Raw genomic sequence first — 9948 nt, 5'->3', positions numbered from 1 at the left:
TGACCAATTATGCGAGACTTTAATGAGCACATGCTCATAGGTCTCAAAATCTAAGGGTAAGAGCCTCATTTCCACGTTTAATTAGAAATATCAACCCTTCTTCTTCTTCTTCCTACGATCCCATCCGTCACTTCATCAAAATTATATTTTTCCCCTTCAGTTTCTATTCGAGATTCCATTTATTTTCTTTGCATCTTCTTCACAATTTCCGTTTCTTTCTCGATTCCAGACATAATCACGAAAATTAAGAGCAGATGATCCAATCTTTATCAAAGCCCATCGAGGGTTTGATGGGTTTGATGAGAATGTGTAGATAGATAGGAAAGATACAGGGAAAGAGAAAGCAAAAGGGAGATAAAGCCCTCTTCTCCTTTTTTTGAAATTCTTTATCTTCATCTTATAAATTAAAAGAAGAACTAGTTGGATTCATGTTCAGTATGCCCAGATCTGGAGCTGTAATGGCTTGGAATGTGTTCAAGTTCTGTACAGCCCTGTGTGGTCTTGGCTCTATAATGATTTTATTAGTCCTCGGAATAAAAAGATTGATAACTGATCATTTTGTCTTTAATGATCCACATAAGGGTTTTAAGGAGTTCTTTTGGCTCTGTAGTTGGCAATGCTTCTATGGAACTACTTTTCTGTCGTTATAACAGATCCAGGTTCTGTTCCACCAAATTGGAGGCCTGTTATGGATGAGGAAAGAGGAGAGAGTGATCCATTAATAGGTTCAGAGTATGGTGGCACAGGCATAGGTGTGCAGCAGTTAGTGATGACTGCTACAATTCAGTTCTGAGTTTATGCTTTGGGAAGGAAGATGAGTAAATGTGGCATCACCACTTCAAAAAACTATTATGCACATAGTATGCCAAACATATTTCTTTGTCTACAATCTATTATGTGTAATGGTTACCAAACGATTTTTATGTTTTGACAAAAAATGGTTTTCATTAATGATTTTTGTTAAATAATTAAAAATAAAAAATAAAAACTAGTAGGCAAGGGACGAGGCCTAAGGAAGCTGAAGGTTCTAAGTTCGACTCCACCTCCCCCCCCTTGGGCCCAAAAAGATCCTATCCAGACGCTTGGGTAGGGGTGAAGCGGTCTTTTCACGCCTTACTCTGTCCAGCGCTGCATGTGCAGCTCGGGCAGAGTACTGGACAAGAGCCAAGTCCCCCTTGGGCCCACCTGCCTGAGAGGAAACTCCCTCATGAACATGGGGGGCCCAATATCTCCATGATCCCTAGGGGAATTTGTCGGCCCACCTCCAGTTCCAAAAAAAATAAATAGAATATTTGAAAATCTTTACCACAAAAAAAAAATTGAATAATTGAAAATCCAAATTTGTTGAATCCTTCTTTTTTTTGGGAAATAGTTTTCTATCAGGGAGTGTGGCCTACACCAGCACTACTATGTGTCTATATCTCTCCTCTTCAAAACAAAAGGGTAGAGATGTCTTTTTAAATAAAGAAGAGAGAGATAAACTCATGGGAGTACTGGCAATCTGGCATAGGCCACTCTCTCTTGCATAGAGCTTTCACCCTTTTATTTTTTCTTTTTTTCTATAAATCCTTTCTGCCAAATCAATGGATCCTAATCCAAATAAACCATCTAGGTAGGCCACGGCATTGAGGAGATAAATCCATCTGCCACGTATACATCCCCAATGGTAATACAAAGTAAGGATACACCATGCTTTGCCAATCGACTGAGTTTACAGGGTGCAAATGGTTCTCGAATCACACAGATTCCAAATTAAAATCATTGTTGCACCACTTTCTTTAGTCCTTACTAGCTAAAATGGTTTTCTAAGTATTTGTATCTCTGCCTTCTTATGTCAGACATGGTGGTCAGATCGTTATCCATCAAGAATCCTTGTGCATTTTTTTGAAGGATAGGTGAGAGATAATTGGAATGAATGATCAGACAACCAGCTGGCCGGAACTGTCAGATACCACATTTATTTTTTTTCTCAACAAGATATATTCATGGCTTAAAGGTCGCAGCGCTTGAGTACTGCCATTATAAAACAATGATGGCAGTGCTCCATCAATTTCAATCATTGATTTTCTGACATAAGATCTGAGTAGTTCAATTTTTAGTTCAATTTTTTAAAGCACAAATGTTGTTTGTGAAATTCGGTTGATCCCAGCAAACCAAACCGGACCGGTCGTAAACTGAAACCGATCAAACCCACTAGGGTTTTGTTTTGAAGAGAAGGGAAAATCGTTCGAGAAACCAGCTCGTCTTCTTCCTCTCACGCTCATGGAAACCCCTCTTCGTCCTCTCACGCATCTGGTTCTGGTTTGTCCATGGCAGAAATTTCGAGTCTTCTTCTTCTCACGCATCTGGTTTTGATTTGAGTAGCAAAAATTGAAAGTTTTATTCCTCTCACGCATCAGGTTCCATTTGAGTAGCAGAAAAAAGGGGATTTTGAAGCCTTCCTCTCCAAAGGCCGTTGTCTGTAAATCGTAATTGTTCAAGAACATTCATCAACTTCTCTAATTCAAGAAATACTATTTTTAAAGCCAGCACCAGCAGAATAACATCTGAAATGTACAAAGAAGTGGATGGATCGATTGAATGAAACCGCAAAGACACTGCTTCAAATTTGTATCAGAAGTTGTAAAAGGATGATTCCATTATTTTCATTGCCACTAAAAGGGGAAAAAGAAGAACCCAATTACGGATTTCTCAATTCCTGTATCAGAGTTTCTTCCAACAAATTCTCTGACTCCTCCATCAATTCTTGGCTCAATCTAAACATTAAAATACAAAATTCCATCTGATTAAGAGCATCATCACTATCCAAATCACCTTCTCTCAACATAGACAACAATTAATCATCTTTCAAACCCTGCAACCCTAGTCAATCAACGTTCCTTTCAAGCTTTCAAACATGATGACTTCCTTGTTAGGGGCCATCAATAAATGAAACCCATTACAAAGCTCTCAAATCAATCCTTCCCCATCCAATTTCTCAGCCATAGTCGGCAAGAAATCTTCAAAATCAACTGCCTTTCGTCTTGCCATTCCTGAATCTTCAAGTTCTTGAATGAAATCGAAGAAGAGAAGATAAGAGAGATTTCAACTGAATTGGGAATGAGGAGAAGTGAGAGGAGGCAAGAGAGCTAAATAATGGAGAAAACAAAAGGGATTCGTGCAAAGAGAGTCCATGAATGCCAATGAAAAGTCTGTGAGGTTGGATGGGGTTTCTTTGGATTCAGCAGCGTGAGAAGAAGAAGACGAGCTTCCATACCCACGTATCAACCGACGAAGTCTGCGAGGTTGGGTGGTTTCGGTTTGACTGGCCGGTCCGGCTGGTTTGGTGGATCAATCGAGTTTCACAAACAATATTTGAAAATGTTAAAATTGACCGTTTGATTTTCACGTGTCACTTAATTTGTGCTTTAAAAAATTGAACGGCTCAGATTTTATGTCAGAAAATCAATGACTCAGATTGATGGAGCACTACCATCATTGTTTTATAATGGCAGTGCTCAAGCGCTGCTACCGCTCCCCCTATATTCATATACCTAACATGATGAGTCATTGAAACAACGTTTCTTCTGAATCAACCATTTCAAGAATAAAAATTTCATGTTCCTAATGCATTGTACATGGTGCAAAGACACAAAACTAAGAGATACATGTACTACTATACACAAACAAATGTGGGCATCAGAATCCGCAAGAGGCCATTAGAGAAGAACTATGGCTAGTATTGACTTGTGAACTGAAACAGAAGGGTTTATCGATACAATTGAAAATCATATACTACTAGTACAGACAACAAAAAAGGCACAAGGGTGAAACAAAGGTTTGATTAATCATAGAAGCTCCTTTGCAAGCCTCATTGGTCTCTCATTTATAAATGCCACGTCACCATTTGGCGAAGCAAGCAGGTGATGATCTGAGTCCTCCTCACTGTCTTCTGCTGCTGATGACGCAATAGAATCAGACCCATCTTCTGTTGATTCAAATTTGAAACAAAAAATGTCAGAGAGGGAGAGAGAGTCCAAAAGAAGAAGAATCCTGTGATGGTTCTGAACCAACATACAAGGACTCCTAGTTGGATGGTACATGGTTGCGAGTCCTGCGATAGTTCTGAAACCAATGTGCAGAGATTCCACCATCCCCCCACCCCCCCCCCCAAAAAAAAAACACATAATTGGTGTGAGGTATATATATACCAATCATGGATGTCTAAGTAACCACCGACGGTGTCTAACACAATTTGCATCCTCCAAATGGTGTGAGGTATATATATACCAATCATGGGTGTCTAAGGAACCACCAATGGTGTCTAACACAATCATGCATCCTCCAAATTGAGGTATATATATACCAATCATGGATGTCTAAGGAACCACCGATGGTGTCTAACACAATTTGCATCCTCCAAACCCCACCCCCCCACCCCCCTCCGGTCCAAAAAAAAAAAAAATCTTGGGGCTGCCCAGAACTTTTAATGACTTACCAGGGTTCAAGTAGCCAAATCCATTTAGCTGGCTTATGACATGCTTGAGTTTTGAACGAATGTAAAGACTAAAGAGTAATTCAGAAACAAATACAAGGATTACCAAGAATTAAAAGAATATGAGAAGAAATACGATGGAACGAAGAAGGACCAGAGATTAAGGCTGCGTTTGGTATACATTCTTGGAATAGAATCTATACCAAACACAGCCCAAGTGACCAAAAGGGAAAGACACACGTGCACACGTACAGAAACAAATGGAGAAAGAATCTGAAAAGAAAAAAAAAATAGAAGTAACCAAGGATAAAAAGATGAGACATCATGGGCATGTGCACACATTGAGACACTAGAATAACATACAAAACATGGTTGGGAAAGCTCACTGTGCTGAGCCAATTTTCGTTGCTTTCCTACCATGTCAAAAGAGTTGGACAAAACAAGTATGGCCGTAAGCAGACCGAATTATCTACTTGATCATTAGGACAAAGAGCCAATGGTCAACTTTCAAGGCATTAAACAGGACACTGGAACTAAATGATGAACTGATTTTTTTTTCTGGGGAAGTTCAACCACTGAATTTAATCAAATCAGATTTTTAACTTCCTAATGGCCAACATGAGAACCATAGAAGATTAGCTTCTCATACAAGAAACAAATAGAGAAAATATTCAACTAATTGGTATGAAGTCTTTGATCAAGAAGCAACATGGTCAGTGCCAGAAAAGAAACTTACCAGAATATGCTGGATGATCAGGTAGATGCCTAATTGCTGTAACCTGAATATTCTCTGGTAGTAGACAGTTGCAAAAGGAACCTGAAACTTCAAGATTATCCAGATCAAAATAAAGTAAAAGCTCCCATACTTTCGAAGAAAATAAGAAAAGGAAATCTGCTGTAAATTGTGCCTTTAAGGTGTATGCATTCACATTGGCTGGGAAAATGCAGGCCTCATGTCTCATGCATGGACCCCAACTAGTTAATAGGAACTGTCCAGAAGCCACAACTTAGGCTCAGAGAGGTTTCAGTGTAGAAAAAGAATTTTCTCTCTTACCTAATCTAGCTAACCGATTCACCCAACCAGGAATAGGTTTTCCAGTGAGACGCATGCAAACATCATCAGTAAAATGGTTGCAGTTCTTTGCAATCAAATGATAGGAATCCCCATGATATTTTCCAGCAAAATGTTCCATGAATAACCGGAACTCTGAACGGGACATATCAGTACTGCCCAATAGCACTGACCGTCGGAAGACAAAACCAGGACAGCATCTTGGCTCCACCTCAAACACTCCACTTGTAGGGTACTCATGGGCTCCAAATGCATACTCCATACCATGTACTGCAAACCAGACTGGTATCAACACTCCATTCATGTTCACTAAGAAAGTCATTAAATGTGTACATATATATACCAAGAGTAGATGTAACCAGTATATTATCAACTTTTGCATAACATTCATCAGTCATAGTAATCATTTCATTTTTATTTTTTTTTATGAATAACCTTTCCTAAGCAAGATTGTCTCAAATGTTAGGTCCTGGCTTTCACATGCCAACCCACAAACCCACACTCCAAAATAAATAATAAGGGTAATATCTACAAGTGCATTACATTAGCTAGAGACTGTAGAAATGTCACCAAATGAAGCTAGCCAAGCATGTAAAACAAGCATGATGAGCACAGCCCACAAGTTGAAGGTGCCATCACGTAGTTACTTGCACCAAAATAAAGCCAATGAAATGGATGCAACCACCTGCTTAAACGCTCCTTTTCCTTTTTTGATTCATTCAATGTACAAATTTATGAACTTTAAAATTAATTAAATGATAAGCTTGATTTTCTAGCTGAAGAATACATTTAGTGGGGTTCCCTATAGTTCCTTACAGACCAAAATATGTTGATTTAGCATTCATGCTACCAATAAAAGGTTCAATGATAATAAACAATAAAGGTCTGCAAGAAGATCCAACTAAGGTAATGCCTCCTAAGCAGGATAAAAAGTCGATCCATGGAAGGCCTCACTCTACAGGTCTTAGATTTATGAACGAAATTTCTTTTAAATCCATGCACCTAATACATACACCCCAATTGATTGACAAAATAATACTTGCTAATTGCTTTATCATTCTTAAAAGTATAATAGCAAGCATCAGCTGATGTAACAACTCTCATTTTTTGTTGTAGTCAGATTTAACAACTGAGTGTTCCATTAAAGAAAAGTATCTCAGGAAGTGTGAGGCATAAAAAAGTGAATGTGGAGATGATGCAGAAAGGATGCAGAACAAATCCTTTGGTTAATTGTTGGTAACGGGCCACATATCACCCCCCAAAAAAATCTTAAGTATTTGTTTCCTTAGTATTTCTTACTTTTTGGTTTTGTTTGAATTATGAGGCTTGCCAAGAAAGGATAGTAGTTAAATTGTCGATTCATTTCATATTTTCAATATGGATATTTTGTGAATAAAGAATGTGGAGATGATGCAGAACAAATCCTTTGGTTAATTGTTGGTAACGGGCCACATACCACCCCCAAAAAAAATCTTAAGTATTTGTTTCCTTAGTATTTCTTACTTTTTTGGTTTTGTTTGAATTTATGGGCCACTTTTTCCTTCCCCACCCCCCCAAAAAATTGAATGGAGCCCTGAACCCAAAGTCTTGCGTTTTGTGGGTTTTGGATTCCAAACACTGTTTTTTTAGCTGGTTGACCTTTGGATTCCAATTATGGATTTTTAACTGGTTGATTCGTGACTATTTTGGGTTGCAAGATCTGGACAAGGATGCTGTAAGGAGTTGTTTGGTCTATTAACAAATTTTGCATACAATAAGTGCAATAATATTTCCTCAATAGTGTTCTTATGGGATTTCAACAGCGCTATAACATTGCTAAAACATGATTATTTTCCAGCATGGTGAGGATATCAAGCATTGCTCAAACATTTTCTCCAATATTGTTCTAAGAAGTGCAATGACAACCGCCCACAGAGAAAACAGCACTTCATAGCCACTGCACCTTTCACATCAGAGCCTTCAACAACAAGGTTACTCAAACTTGAGATATTATGAGACATGATTTTATTCTCACAAGCTCTGTCCTTGAGGATGATGAGATTGTCAATAATGAATTGTCCAGCAACAGCAAACCGTAACCTTAAAAATTCAAGAACTGAAGCTTCCAGGAGCTTTGCAAGTAATGTGGAAATCGAAATCTTCCAGCCTCAAGATGACAGAGAACAATGCTGCAATACGACACATACAGAAGCAATAGATAAAGTTCCCATACCTTCAATTCCGGAGTGGTAGATTCCAAGCCCAAACCAGTAAAGGTAGTTGTTTATGGGCGTTAGATCATAGACATTGAGGTACAACTGAACACGATTGCCTCTTCCATTACTCTGCTCCTTCGTAGCTAACGAGCGCGACAAAAACGGGCGCATGTTATAAATTCCACACCACCAATTCTCCCCAAGTAGAGTATTTCTAAAATTCCAACCTCAGCTTGTCCAAAGAAGCGAACCAAAACCCTAAAGAAAGCAATTATGCAACAAATCAACAACAAATTTGAATTCAAAGTGAAAGAAACAAAAAAATTCGAAATCACACCAAAACAAGAACCCTAGCAGAATCAATACCACGAGTAACATAAATTATAACGAGAAAGAAAGATGGATTAAAACCAGAAGCCCTAGAAACCAAAAAAAATGCGAGAGGAGAATCAAACGAAAAAGAGTGAGAACATTTAAAGTTTGAAGAGGAAAGTGAGATCTTACCATGAATGCAAGTTCAAATGCCTTCTTGTTTTTCTCTTTCTTGTAAATCTTTACGAGCGAAAGCCGCGAAAGAAGAAATGGCGGCTCTCGCTCTCAGATCGGAGAAGAATGTCAGAGTTTTTGAGTTTGATTTCAGGAAGAAAATGATTTGAAACTGAGGATTGAAGACTAAAAATTAGTTGATAAATTGAAGTAGAATAGATGGCAACTGGCAAGAAATTAGAAAAAACCAAAGAATGCCCTCATGAAAATACCAAGTTACCCCCTTTTCAAAGCCAGTGATTGCCACAGTTTTGCCCTTTCAAACCGTTAAAGCTACCATTTAATTAATTTAATTTAATATAACGCTTAGTTGTCACCAATCACCATAGGTTCTCCTTTTGGTAAGAGAAAATGTATAATGGAAAAAAAAATTAAAAAAAATTGTATAATGAGATACAAAAGAGTGGGTTGATGCTTGCACGCAAGGTTCAAATAAGTTAATCGACTCAACAAGGTCGGACCGGGTTTAAAAATAAAGAATTGGGATCCGGATGAGTTCGGGCTGATTTCAAACCAATTCTATGGAAATCAGTTAAAAAAAACATCCAAACCCTAGTTTCCATACAGTATCAGTCCTATCCGGATCAGCTACAATCAGAATCAACATCGGTCGACTTTGATCCAGATCGGCCTGAATCAGCCGAGCCAATACTATCTGATTTTTCAAATCCTGATGAACCAAATTGTTACCCACCAATAAAATAGAGACATGTGGCAGAATTGGATCATCCCAAGCCCATCGTTGAACCACTACTATAGTCAGACCGACCACTGTGGGAGGACCATCAAGGATGACTCGATCTCGAAGGTCGGCTTTGACGTGTGACTCATGTCAAAAAGGTGAGGCTAAACAGATCAAGATCGGCTAGGAATCAACAAAGATTGATCCGACCTAACAAGGCGGTCAACTGACACTCCAGAACTCATCGAGGACGAATCGTGAGGTCAGCTTTGGAGATCATGTCCGACACGAAGAACAAGACAACGAGTCACCTCATCAGATCAATCCTAGAACGTCTAGGCCGACCCTTATAGATCGGCATTGGAACTAATCAGATCGACTTGATCATCAACCTAACCACCGCCTAATCATACACTAAGATATCAGCAAACCCACCCGACAAGTTAGTGGCCAGTGTCATGTCCTAACTAAGGAATGACTCTTCCCAAAGAGGAAGCCTTCTCCCAAAAGGAATCCACAACAGATCTCCTATCATAACCAGAATCCCCACTAAACTGGGACTCTTCACAACAGCCTCACCCTCGGCTCTAGTCTAAAAATAATCAAGTACACCCCAGGTACTAGGGATTCGACTCATTCCTTCTCTAACAATTTATTTGTTGCATTAAAGTCTGTCTTAGACATCAGAGAGTCCCCCACCTGTCGAAGCCGACTCTCCTTTACTTGTTTGCTCTCCGGTGCAGGCCATATTCGGAGGAACCACCGGATTCCAAGCTACAACAAATCCTCGAGTACATATGCACATGGGAAGATGTGATTAGATGTTGAAATTTATCAGATCTATTAATGGTGACTTGCACAATAATAGGGGCAGAAATTGAGTTCCAATAAAGCTACCATGTTTCAAATACGTAAGCTCACAAGGCAAGGCATTGTGAATAGGGGTGTAAATGAATAGCCGAAATCTGTTTTCGTATTC

General features: G+C 39.0%; 1 protein-coding gene across 8 annotated transcripts; it reads right to left on the bottom strand.

The window, feature by feature from the left end:
• Positions 1–3628: 3628 nt before the first annotated feature.
• Positions 3629–8407, bottom strand: LOC122666307 (deSI-like protein At4g17486). Of its 8 annotated transcripts, none has more exons than XM_043862501.1 (5): positions 8246–8407; positions 7759–7999; positions 5529–5816; positions 5211–5297; positions 3629–3967 (listed from the first exon to the last, which is right to left on the bottom strand). In XM_043862501.1, the coding sequence occupies exons 2-5, from the start codon at positions 7910–7912 to the stop codon at positions 3828–3830; spliced, it is 669 nt and encodes a 222-aa protein (XP_043718436.1). In that variant the 5' UTR covers positions 7913–7999; positions 8246–8407; the 3' UTR covers positions 3629–3827. The 8 variants fall into 8 exon arrangements, with proteins under 8 accessions (XP_043718436.1, XP_043718435.1, XP_043718437.1 ...); XM_043862500.1 differs by having other exon boundaries at positions 8267–8407; XM_043862502.1 differs by having other exon boundaries at positions 3629–3964; positions 8267–8407.
• Positions 8408–9948: the final 1541 nt, after the last annotated feature.

This window comes from Telopea speciosissima, chromosome 6 (assembly GCF_018873765.1).
Source record: "Telopea speciosissima isolate NSW1024214 ecotype Mountain lineage chromosome 6, Tspe_v1, whole genome shotgun sequence".
In the NCBI taxonomy this organism is placed as follows: Eukaryota; Viridiplantae; Streptophyta; class Magnoliopsida; order Proteales; family Proteaceae; genus Telopea; species Telopea speciosissima.
Note: the sequence above shows the minus strand (reverse complement) of the source record. Positions and strands in the feature narration are given on the sequence as shown.